Here is a 13,446-nt window from a genome sequence, read left to right as displayed (position 1 = left end):
CCAGACAATGTTTTTGGCGGCATGAAAAAAAACATACATTAGCCGCCCCATAGTATAGGCCACAGTCTTCAGTGTGGAGAAAAAAGTAGTGGCTTATAGCCTGAAAAAGACAGTAAATGTAATGTCCAGTAGTGGGTGGTATAGGCTTGTGTACTTTCCCCCCCCCCCCTGACCCGTTTGGCACTGTAGCAATCAGACTTCTTGTCTGAAGACGAAGAAAATGCCCAATGGAAGTATTTATTTAATAACTCTATTTTAATATTTACATTTTCAGCTATTATCAATGGAACAGCCATGAATGCTTGATAGGAAGGTAAAGACGTAGGCAAGAGGCGTTCAACAAAAGGAGAAAAAACAGAGGGGATGACGGACAGTGAGAAAACACAATGAAATTCCCTGGATTACCTGCTGGAAGAAAAAACAGAAAACAAGCAAAAGAGAGCAATGCAGTAGGGAGACCACAGCCACAACCTAGATAAGTATAAGTAACGGTAAATAATAAATATTGGTATCAGCACAGCCCCTCCCGAGAAACCTCAGTCTACATGTATTTAAAATTGAGGGGTGGGAACCGGCAACAGAGGTGAGGTTGAATACACAGACCATCCCTTGGACGCGGTTCAGTCTGCCCAGCCCCAAGGCTCTACGTGTATATATTATGAGAGTGAGTAATGTTGATATCTAGGTTGGCACAGGTGGTCAGAAGGGGACATAGGAGGAATGCCTCCCCTGCACCCCAAGGCCCTGCATGTGTGGTGGTGGGAAGAGGGAGGCAGCTGGAGATGGGGAGGGATGTCAAGGCAAAGTACACTCTCCATGGGGCCAGCTCCCCGCTGACCCCAGTAGGCACCCCTGTTCCATAGAATCCACCAAGGGCAAGGGGCCCGGGCCCATCCAGACAGGAGCCCATATTAGCAGCACACCAAACCCCACCTCAGAGGAAAACACTCAATTATCTCCCTGACTACCTAAGACGATAGACTCCCAGGTTGGGTTTATTCTCCAAATCTGTACTAATTTTAAAGTTAATTATTTTTATTTTTTGGAATTCTGGGGAATACTTTAGCACAATAAAAATGAAAAACAAAAAACTTTAGAAATGAAAGGACCTTGAAGATGTGAGTCAAAATGATAAAATTGCACATCAAAACATATTAAGGTAACAGAAAGGGGGGGGGGGAATGGATTTAAAAGACTGGGTCTTATGTCGGCAACTTCAACAGGCCATTACTTTGAAAGGCAAAATCAAAATGACTTGATGTTGACATGATATGAATGTGAGGTTGTATACTGTTGATCAAGAGTAAAGGTATGCTGTGGAAACTGCAATTTTCCTTTTTAGAGCATTCTGAAATCATTGAAAAGCACACGATAGGTGGGCAATTTGAAAGGGCCATTACTTAGTGATACCATGTCAATATCAAGGCAGTCTGATTTTGCCTTTCTGTGGTTGTATACTGTATACTGCAATTATTCTATGGAAATGGCAATTTACATTTTAAGAGCATTGTGAAGTCATTGAAAGAGTTCTTCAAAAAAGAAAATTCAGAGGGATTTTACTTTGAAATCCCCAAATAAGATGGCCTTGATATTGAGAGGGCACTATTAGATTACAAGGTTATGTCATTTGGAAGACTGAATGAATTTGCTATTATCTAATTAGCAGGCCTTAAAATTCATTTAAAGTTGGCTTTCATTTTGAAATCAGGTTTCTACGTCTCTTGCCATGAGACCAGTGTTCTCAGGTTGTTAAAGTACGAATGAAGTAGTCTCACAATGCTTTCCCGCCTGTCCAAATCAACCAAAACCCTTAAAGCCTCCTGAAAATTAGTGTGAAACTTCATATAATATAGTAAAGAATTAAAATATGAATAGTCACAATATTAAAGAGGCTAAAGAGTATTGTTGTCAGTGAAAGTAGAGTGTGAGGCAAGGGCTCATCGTTATCTGGAAAAGAAACAAACAATTTATTGAAGAGTGTTATTTTATTTTATTTATTTATTTATTTTGTGTTCCCAGTCTGAGATTTATTCATTGATATAAAACTGCTACAGTATAAAATGCAACACCTCAATGCGAGATTCAGATTTAGAAAAATAAAAGATTTAAAATGATGACAGAAAGATGGAAAATATAAAGGAAACATTTTAAGAAACATAATAAGTAACTCTGATAAGTAATCATGCATCCCTAGTTGCACAGTAAGATGTGCTGTATTTCCATGATGACTTCAGGTGCACTGAGGTGGCAGCACAAGTTTCTTTCTCAGGGTGAATCTCACTTCAGGCATCTGCTTGGCCAACGAGGAGGTCTCTCGATGTGCTACATCATCGTTCACGTAGTGGAGGATGGAGACGATGTCTTCGCCCCTGGGACAGCGCTCCTTCAGCTGCTCACAAAGAGACTGAACGAACCAGCTTCCATCGACTATATGTCTAAGTGAAGCATGATCTTCAACAGTGGCCATGGCAACCAGAACATCAGCTTCCTCGGGGATGGTCAATGGTGAAGTATCATCATCAATCTCTATATCATTCATCTGCACTCCACGCTGTATGTTACTTCCTTGGCAGGCCTGGATCAGGAACACTTTGGGCTTACCGATGAGGACGGACTGGTCACACCCCCTGAACTTTCGGGTAATTTCTTTAATGGGGAGGGGGTTCCTGTCAGTTCCCAAAACTACACCCTTTTTTCCGTGACTCAGAATAGAGCAGATGAAAGCATCACCGTGCTCAAGGACCTGCTGAGGATCAACAAAGCTGCTGCCATCCCACTCTTTAAAGTTGAACTTCTGCAGCTGAGACATGTCTGCCAGGGAAGCAACAAACGTCAGTGCCTGATCCATCTGATCCTTGTTCAGGTCTTCACACATCAGCACTCTGAAGCCCAGACACCTGAACACCTCTGCCAAGCTTTGGGCGTCTTTATCTGTCCCTCTTCTCTGTGAACCATCCTTGAAGTTGTTATTGTTTATGATCACGCAGAGGCCGACGGGCCGGCTAATGATTTGATAAACATCCTGTGACATATTCCCATCGTGCTGACATGAAGACACTTGGACAGGCTCGGATAAAAGGGGGGTACAACTCAGCTGTAAACTCGCTAGCTGAGGGAAAGTTTCTTCAATGGCGCCATCGGTTTGCAGGAGGTTCAGGAAGTCTTTGCATTTATCTTCTCCTTTATTCATGATCTTATCCACGAGCTCAATGACGTGTGTCTCCGCATTTGCACTGTTGATGCTTTTAAGATTGTCCTGCTGAGAGATCAGCTTATTCTCATAAACTTTGTTGAGAATTAGCCTGTGGTCTCCGGACAGAATCTCATGAATGGCTGTCTTATTGCTCCTTATTGCATTTTGGGCCGACATGCTGAATGGTCAGTTGGAACTTCTGCTGTCCTTGAAAACGAAGCCTCGTTCCTTTTTTTTTTTTTTTGCCTGTCCCGTTTGGCTCTTTTGCCATCAGAATTGTTGTCTAAAGGCAAACAAAGAAGCCCAACGGATTTACTTTACCAAATTGACCATCCCAGCCTTGCCGTAATGGTCCATTTGATTCACCTTTTATTGTTTATTTTATTTTCACTTACTGAATACGGGACAGACTTGGCTGGGGGAAAGAAGGGGAGAAAGAAAGAGGGAAAGAGAAACAGCTGAGAAGAGGGACGGGGGAGAAGGGCAAAAAACAAAAACCAACAGGACGGGCAGAAAAAAAATGCATATATCGATCACCTGGATCACCTGCTGAGAAAGAAAAAAAGAAAACAAGCAGAAGAGAACAAGAGTAATAGAATAAACAACATCACAATGATATATGGGAATATGACAGTAAATACTAAATATTAAACATTATTGTGCAGCACATAAGATCAACAGAACACAGTGTGCTTTGAGGTAGGAGCCAAAAAGGTTGTAGTTTGTGGGTGTGATCACCCGTGTGTACACCTGTGAGCATGGACGCGCTTGTTTTGTTAAAAGGTTCCTTCATGTAATGATCTGCTAGAGGGTGTGGGGGGGCCACAGCCCCGTCCTCCAGGGCATGAAGCAGGTATGGAGGAGATCAAAACTCCAGACATCCAGAGGCCCCCAGAACACAAGAGACCAAGGAAGACCAACAGAGGGGCAGCTGCGCCACTGTCCCAGAAAGAGCTGAGGAGAGTCCCAGATGAGGGCTCACTCAGCAGCCGCGGAGCAGAAGCCAGGAGGAGTTGCGGTGACGCGCCCGTGAGCTCCGCCGGCAGCCAGCTGTGCCTGAGTGACCGAGCCCCAGGCCGAGAGGCCGGGGGCACCCCACCTCCGAAGTGGCCCGAGCGAGCCCCAGGCTCCAGGCCCCGATAAGCGGCCGCCAAGGAGTGAGCCGGTGTGTACCTGGACGCCCATCCCCGGACACAAAGAACCACCAACGCACCGATGTCTGAGGGAGTCCGCCACTGGCAGGGGAAGTGGTGGTAGGGGGAGATAGGCCTCCAAACCTTGGAGGGCCTGAGATGTCCCCAGAGAGGTGGCGCCTGACACCCAACCTGACATATAGACACAGACATACAGGCACACACAGACACAAACATCCATCCCCACCCTCATGCTCTCATATGCACTTACTCCACACTCAACCAACGTGGAGACAGACATAAAGAGACGATGTACACACGATCACACTCCCCAAGCGTACTCTACAAACCGGGTCTAGGTACCCTTGAGTGTTATTTTAAGAATTATCATCTAGCTGTCACCACAGGTCAATTTTGGTCTAACGGCAGATTGCTCTTTAGGTATAAATACCACATGTAGCAGCCTCAGAGGACTGCAGACTAACATGTTCACAGAACTCATCTTACCTTTTTGTGTCTGTGGGTTTGTGACTTTGTTTGTCTCAGGGCTCAAATTATTAGCGGCAGGTTCAGTGTCTAAAAGAAAATGCCAGAGATGATGTGAATTTCAAACGGAACAGCGGTCAAGCATTTCTTGTAACAACTACAAAATATGTTTTTACAACTGCTCCTTATTTACAAATTATCCCACTCAATGCTAATACTGTGCATACTACAGTAATATTATGTGTGATATGTATGAAGGTGTGCAGTTTCATGTCGTAATGAGAAAATTAAAACTGAATCTCATACAACTAGATTCCATCAGCACAAACAGCACTGATGAACATAATTTCTACTATTGGTAACTTAAGGTAAGAGAAGCTGGAAAACTGATGTGTGGTAGGAAAGTGAGTCAGTACCTCTCTTTTTCTTGAGATTTTAGATAACACCACATTGTTCTTTTTTGAATTAGTCAGTATTTAGCTGTATTAACTAATAAGGATTTTCATTATTGTTATGGCCCTAGCTGGGCCTCCTGAAACTGCCCTTGTGTGGGCGTGGCGTTTTTCTCCGCCTCCTCCTCTCTTGCCACTCCTACCCCCTCTGTTTCTCTCACTCTCCTCTCTCCCCAGGAGACAGCTGCTCTTGGTTAGCCTCGTTTCCCACCTGAATCCAGTCAGCAATCGCCTCTGAGGCTATCTAAGCTGGGGATGAGCTGTGAGCAGGGGGTTTTTCTCTGGTGTTCCCACATTGGGTGTCGAAGTTGTTGGGAGAAATCTTATAGTGTGGAAGCAGTGTGCAGTGTAACTGCTTCACGTGAGTAGTGTGGGCTTGTGGGCCTCGGCAGCAGTAAAGCTAGCTGCTGCTAGTGACAGGGTGAGCTTGTGGGCCCCTGGAAGTGCCTCCTCATGGTGTGGAGTTTTTGTTTGGTTGTTGTGTTCTGTGTTGTTGCAACCTTTTTCCAAGTGTTATCGGTAAAACGGCAATGCCGGCTCTTTATGTTAGTCTTTATTATAGATAATCTTATTTTATTTACTAAGAACACCTGTCTGTTCTCCTTTCATTCTGTTCTGGACTCATTTGTTACTGGTCCCCTCACTCGTATGCCTAGAGCCTTTCGGGGGGGACGTAACAATTGTAAACATTTTATTTTTGTTTCAAACATGACATGTTATACCTAGTTTCATCTTCCAGTAAAGAAATTCCAACACCCAAAACTGCGGAGTCAACACAGCAGTGATAACAGCCCACAGCAGGGTGTGGTAACTATATAATTTCTTATTGAGATATTGGAACAATAGAAATACAGAAAGATAGTTCTATATGTTTGTAAATTCAAATTATTACAGGTTTGTTGCAAAAATTGTATTTAATGAGTTAAGCCAAAGACAAATAAAAGGAAAGCAATAGAAATTAAGGTTAGGAAAACAAAACCGGTGAGAGGGCCTCACCTCATAACAATCACCATAAATAACAATCTGTTTTCCCTTTAAAAATCACCCTTTTTTGGGAATCCCCTAGATATGCCCTGCTCCGACCCTATAAGACTGGATCTTATTCCTCAGGTTCAAACTAACAAATTATCATGTTTTTTCAATAGGCTTGGGCCCACACTTCAGGAAGGGTACCTAGAATGCAAAAATCACATACTGGATAAGGCTTTAGGGTGGGACTCTCGCTATGAATAGAAACATAAAACAAGTAAAAAGTAAGACAAAGAAAGTCACTAAAGAAAAGAAATCAGAAGTAAGACAACAAAAACAAGTTGAAAGACAAAGGAAGAAAGTTTAAGAAAAAAAAAAAAGAAAAGCAAGACATTTGCCTTATCACCCCCATGGTTAAATTTCTGATGTAATCAAAAAACCAAAAAATAAAACGTTATTGTTATGTTGTTTAAGTTAATTGTCTCATGTTTTTATTTAACAAAAAAGCACAATACACCACTTTTTTTTCCCCCAGAAATGTTTTTTTTGTTTTATTGAAATTTTTTTTTAGCACAAATGACAATCATTAAAAGCTTTCAGAGAACACGAAGTTTGATTAAAATTGCTAGCTTTACATATTAATACACATCTGATAAATCATTTTACAAAACACGAGACCATGCTATCATTTTTGTTTTGATTAGAGCTATATAAAGCAAGTACATCATCATAAGTCTTTCCACGCGATTTCTGGGCTAGAAAAAATATACAATGCTGCCCGCATACTGTAGACAGTGTGGCTTGTAGCTGTCTTTGATGGAAAAATACTCGTTTAGCATGCTTTTTCAAAAATGTTACAATGCCTTTGGGGTGAAAAGGATAATCTGGTGGGAATCCAAACGAATCATAAAAAAGTAGCACCTCCATCTTCATCTAAAGAAATCGCCAGCCAGTGAGTTCCAGGTTTGTTCCTTGGATCTGTATTTATGATCATATATGTGGGCCGTTTAAACGAGCGTTTGAGTAATGTTAATAATTCATCTTCTGCATATACTCAAAAAAAATAAAACTATCGCCCACTAGCAGTCTCATAATACTTTCCAATTGGTGATTGTTCATAATTCAATTAAAAAAAAAAAAAAAAAAATGGTGAAACCTCAGTAATAATCAACCCAAACTTGTCTTTTGGAATTGATCTTGAGAATGGAATCATAACAAGCATAAACGATCAATGTGGTTGTGTGAGGTAGAGGGACTCTGAAGCGCATTTCAAGTCTTAAGTTGCCATTTATCACCGGTGACAAGGCCTGACTGTCATCTGAAGGATTCATATTGAACACAAACAATGTATACCCTTGTTCAAACTCCTGTCTGTCAATGCACAAGGACAGATCTTTCAGGTTTCTCCCGGTAGCAGTGTACAGGCTGTAAAACTCTCTTATGGAGTGATTCTCAGCAAAATTGGGTTGAAACGCTTTGGCTGGCATTTGCTTACTCTCATGACACAAAGCCAAAAACACTAGATTGTTATGCTGGAAATTGAAAGGGCATAAATCATATCAACCTGTAAAAGCCTCATGGTTAACCCTGCCTATGACTAGGTAACGGGGAAGTGAGCCCAGAAACAGATTCTCATGATGTGATATCCGCAAATTCTCGGGTATTGAAAATGTTTTTTCATTAATCTGGGATATGGGATACAATGCATTCGCTTGCATGAGAGTGGACGCGTGGCCTACGCATCCAGATTCAGACCGCAGTCTGCCTGTTAGTGACCTCTGGCATAGAAGAAAAGTGTCAATAGGGCCTTTTCCTGTGAGATAATACGTGTATTTTTTATTTGGGTAAGGTTTCACAAGAAGTTGTTCATATACTTTTCTTCTTGTTTTTTTTAATTTAGAAAACAAAGTCTGACAGCTTATTGATTTTTGTTTGTCTCAGTCTACATCCATGTTGGCATGCTGAAGGAGCATAGCTCAGGTATTTTCCAAAGCAATTGTTAAAATTTACAGATTCTTGTATTTAAAACAATACTTTTTCATACAGTTGCATCAAGTCCTACATTCATATCATTTTAGGAGGTATAAATGAGAAAAAGTGGCCTTAATCCTGTTATCCGGTTTTTTTTTGTTTTTTTTTTTTTTTTACTATCACATACTCAGTGTGTATTTGATAATAGGTTGTGTTTTTGTTAATTCTTTTGTTGTTGAGTTTTAGAGGAGCATAAAAAGACTCAAATAATAACACATCAATTTTAAAATTACTATTAAATTGAAAATTATTTTTTAAACAAAATAATATTTCAGTGGAGTCATTTCATTCCGCTGTAGTGCAAATAACATCACACATGGACATTTAATAAATATGTTTTAATAATGTTTTTACAGTTCAAACAAACTTACAGCTTCTTTTCACAGAGCATTAGAGACGTTGTGGTTATGCTGCAGATAGTTTTCAGACGAAGAAAAATGAAGAAGAAAAAAGACTTAACCAACAATATAAATATGAATGTAGAGAGATACTGGGGTTTAGAAACCCAACAGACATCTTCAGTTTACTTCTGAGAAATTTCATCACTGACACCATGGCATGTACAGTGCAGTGGTTAATGTACATTATTGAGCTGCTTGGTCTAAAAATATATAGCTACATCATATGTTTGTTTTTTCCACAGTAGCATGACAGGTGGTGAATAGGACACTTATCTAGAGATATATTTTTCCAGACAGTAGAATTTACTGGTGTTGCGGGTTCAGATATTGAGGGTGAGCACAAAAACAATCATGGTCCAGACGAGCTTCGGTCAAAGAATGATTTTAATGAACCCACACATGTGCGGGGAGATGATCACTGGACACAGCAGCAATCACCTGCCTCCAGCTTTACAGAAACAATCATTTTATATCAGGGTATTGTTTATGACGCCCCTTCATTGCGTCAAAACACATACAAAGCACATACAATGATATTGACGACTTTCGACATGAATGGAAAGAGCCTTCTCTCCGTCTCGAGGCCAGATGCCGACTCTCACTTATCTCCTGGAGCATACTTTTGCAGCTACAGGCATTTGCAAACTGTTATTCGAACTCATAGCCTAAACATGAGCCCAACTATTGTCTCTGTGTGTGTGTGTGTGTGCGCGCGTGTGCGTGTGCGTGTGTGTGTGTGTGTCGACCTCCAACGCACTCAGCCTCACCCCTCCCGTTGGCGCTTCTAAATAATCTTAACTAAAAGTATGTGTGATCTATTGAATAAATGTTTTACCAAAATGCCCCTACTCAAGGCTTAATAAAAGAATGTAAAATATGTGTTGTGTAAGCGTGTTCTTTCCATAGTTCAACATCCCTTACACCATGTATTGTCTGATCATAGCGCCAAACAAAGTTCACGACCTTCAACCACTTAACTGAGCTTCAACTCTTTAAATAAGCACAGAAAAGCAAAGTGTATATAAAATGATTACAACTACACCTGTAATGAAAAGGTTAGTACGCGATTATGATAACACCAGTAACACAAATTATAACATAATGGCAACAGCTTCAATCAATGTTTTTGATGAGAATAAGAATTAATGCAATGATTAATGATAATGACTACAAAATTAATTATGATGATTATGAATAGTAACAGTAAAATAATGTCTTTAATTCCACACTGGACATTGAAGGGAGTGCCAGTTTATGACTTTGATAACTAGAGGTACACTCCCCCCCCCCCCCCCCCCCCCCTCACTTATCTGTAGAAATAACTTTCAAAGGCTTTTATTGTAATATATCATATAGACGGGGGGGGAATCACATTACGGTGTTGACTGATTAAGACTTTCTCACCAAGCATCAATAGACTAATTAATATGTTCTTAGAAAAAAAATTGTCTTGCTACAGAACCTTGGTGACAACAAAAAATGTTTTCCTTCCCTCTACTTTTTGAAAATTCTATACATTGATGCAACAGTTGTTATTCCCTTTGCAATTTGCACTTGTGGACATTTTCTTCCTCAGTTGTTCCAAGGCTGACCTTTTCTTAATACTAACAGCAGCAGAGCGACCCATAAAACTGTGCCAACAGTTCTTATGAGGAGGTAGAGGAGAACAGGAAGCTGATCATAACAAAGGAGCGTCACCATGTGATAATCTGTAAAAACAACAACACTCGTACTTAATATTTCCAAAATGTCCAATTTTGTGTTTGTTTGTTTTTGTTGTTGTTGTTTTGTTTTTCCAAAGATGGCCTTAACATTTGTGTAGCCAATAGGACATGACTATTGGCTCTTCAAAGGCTCTTCTGCATCTCTTTCCAGACCCAGAAGCTATGTTGTGCTGTCACTGCTGGTGTGTAGTAGCTCCACCACCCCACTAGGGGAAGGAGCTGGGCTTGTTAACCCAAGTGTGTGCAGTTAAAACAATAAGAATTAGAATGGCAGCAGTGGGCAGATTAAAAGTTCTAAAGTTATTTTCTCTTAAAGCATGGAAAATATATGCCTCTAGCATACTATGAGTTTATGTTAAATAAGGGATATAAAGTAGATTTTTGGACTGTCATGTTGTCAGGCTGCAAATGCTGATGACAGGAATAGGAATTTCCATGTGTTAGCATTTAGTGACTGGAAAAAAAGCCAACTTTTTCTACTATTTTCTGACAGTTATGTTAACCTGACATTGAGATAAGGTTTTAAACTATGTTGTGTAATATAAAAGACCACAATTTATGCCATTTCTCGTGTTTTGCAGTTTTAGAGAGACAAAATCTCATTTTGAAGAACTGTTTATCTATCTTGATATTGACATTCAATGAGGGGAGTAAGTACTTATTTTATATACAGTTTAAGTCTCACATCTAAAATGCCTCTAAAAAATACATCCAAAAAAAAGTGCTCTCACCTGTGTTGTCTCTGCTTCTGACAGCCAGCCAGCTCTCAGGTGATTCTCCAACTCCTGAGATTTTGCACTTGTAGAGTCCTTCATGAGACTTGTTAATATTGTGGATGATCAAAGTGCTGGTGGAGATGTTTTTGATAAAGAGGCCATTTTTATAGAAGGCAATGGAAGTAGACGCATTGGTAGAAGCTGTCTTGTTTTTACAGCGCAGACTCACAGTGTTTCCCTCCATCACAGGAAGTAAAGGACTTTCCAGGATCACAGGACCAGCTAGTATAATTATAACATATGGTATAATTACTACAGCACCCTGGGAAATCGTGTGTTTGAAAGACACAATCTTTTGTCATGTAATATATAGGTTTTGAGCACTTTTGCGGGCAGAGGAAAAATACTATTACCAGCATTTAATTATGTCACTTACGAGCATTTAACAGATATCACATAATAATCCGAACATTTAGCAGATTTCTCAACAAGCCTTCTGTTTAGTGGTGTACTAATAAGAATATACTTTTTGCAATCCAATTCAGTAATTTATTCAGTAATATATTTTATTAATATTTTATTCCAACATAGTTGGTGTGGAGCACTCAGAATTTCGTTGTACATATACAATGACAAAGGACTATTCTATTCTATCCTTTAAATATGCATGTTAGTGAACACAGGTACAGTAAACTTACGTGTAATGGTGATGTTGACAGCGTTGCTTTTCTTTCCATCTCTGCTCTCACACCAGTACTGCCCACTGTCTCCCATAAAAACGTGTTTGAAGATGCAAATGTACCCACTGAAAACTCCCCAACTAGTCCCACATGCTGTACTTTCGGTTGGCACCTTCCTCATTAGTCTCCATCCAGGAGACACGTCAAACTCCTTACAGTTAAAAGACAATGTGCTGTATTCATAGTGCTGAGAAGTGTTTGGAACAACATGAGGAAAAGCTGCATTGAACAACAACGAGGGAGACGGGACCATTAAATATGCACCAAGTGAAAATTGTCAAACCAAAACCCACAATCCCGGCTAATGTTATTCATGCAAAATAATTACATTTATTTTCACTTACAAACTCTTTGAGCATCACAAACATCCCAAACGTGTGTCACCAGCTGCAGCCACATATTTATCACTGAAGAAAAAAACGAAAAAAAAATGCATTAAAAATAAGTGATAAGGAAAACTCAATTTGATCCCTTCAGTAAGATGATGTTGTGGCTTTGTTACACTTTGGAGGGCATTTTGAATATGTTCTTTGCTAGGAATCAGAAAAAGGGAAAAAAAAATCTTATGCTATGGCTTATGTTAAATAAGTAACAATAGATTCTTTTTTTATACTGTTTTAACAGTAAGCACCTGCAGTACCTCCACAGCCCACCTGCAGGCACCGCCCACACTTTCAGAACCACTCATATAAAATTTAAAGTATAAATATATTTATTAAGCTGATCATATCAGTGCATCTAGATGAGGTAGATAGATGAGATGTTTCAGTCATACTGTAGCAATCATGTTCCATAGCTGGTTTTGGAACTAGAGGAAATGGTTTAGGAAAAGGAGGTGTTGCTCACTTAGACTGATGTCCTTGACCCAGATACACATGGATGGATGGATTTGTTAAACTAATATTAATAAATGAAAATAATGAATAGATAATTAGTATTGCAGCACAGTGATGCAGTGGTTAGCACAGTTGCCTGAGTTCAGTTCCATCATCAGGCCAGGGCCTTTCTGTGTGGAGTTTGCTTGTTGTCTGTGTTTGTGTGGATTCTCTCCAGGTACTCCGGCTTCATTCCACAGTACAAACACATGTAATTAGTGGGGCTAGGTTAACTGGTGATTTTAAATTGCATATAGGCATGAATGTGAATGGTTGTCTGTCTCTCTTTGTTAGCTCTGCGACAGACTGGCGACTTGTCCAGGGTGTACTTTGTTTTTTGTCCTAAGACAGCTGGGACAGGCTCCAGCACCCCTATGAGCCTGAGTTGGATAAGTGGAGTAGAATGGATAACTACTAGTATTACCTTACTGAATCTTTATTCTTGTCTTTCTTTATACTTGTACTTTGATCTATATTAAGACATATTTAAATTTTAGGCTCTACAGGATTTAAAAAGTCATGACCCTGGTAGTCATTGAATAGTTGTTACTAAAGCAATTTCAGAGCCTCTTTTCACACAGCTCTGGCAGTATCGTGGTTATAGTGCAGATAGTTTCTCAGGCTGAAACACTAACATTAAAAAAGATTGAACGAGTATAGTAATATGAATATAGAGACAGTGTGTGGTGTGGAAACTCTGCAAAGGTCTTGACTAGCATTTCTGAC

General features: G+C 40.0%; 1 protein-coding gene across 1 annotated transcript; it reads right to left on the bottom strand.

The window, feature by feature from the left end:
* Nucleotides 1-2,013: 2,013 nt before the first annotated feature.
* On the bottom strand, nucleotides 2,014-3,412 carry LOC113013489 (caspase-8-like). The gene has a single exon (XM_026154462.1). It carries the CDS (start codon nucleotides 3,368-3,370, stop codon nucleotides 2,231-2,233), a length of 1,140 nt encoding a protein of 379 aa, XP_026010247.1. The 5' UTR covers nucleotides 3,371-3,412; the 3' UTR covers nucleotides 2,014-2,230.
* Between the last annotated feature and the right edge of the window lie 10,034 nt (nucleotides 3,413-13,446).

This window comes from Astatotilapia calliptera, chromosome 3 (genome assembly GCF_900246225.1).
Source record: "Astatotilapia calliptera chromosome 3, fAstCal1.2, whole genome shotgun sequence".
Taxonomy (NCBI): domain Eukaryota; kingdom Metazoa; phylum Chordata; class Actinopteri; order Cichliformes; family Cichlidae; genus Astatotilapia; species Astatotilapia calliptera.
Note: the sequence above shows the minus strand (reverse complement) of the source record. Positions and strands in the feature narration are given on the sequence as shown.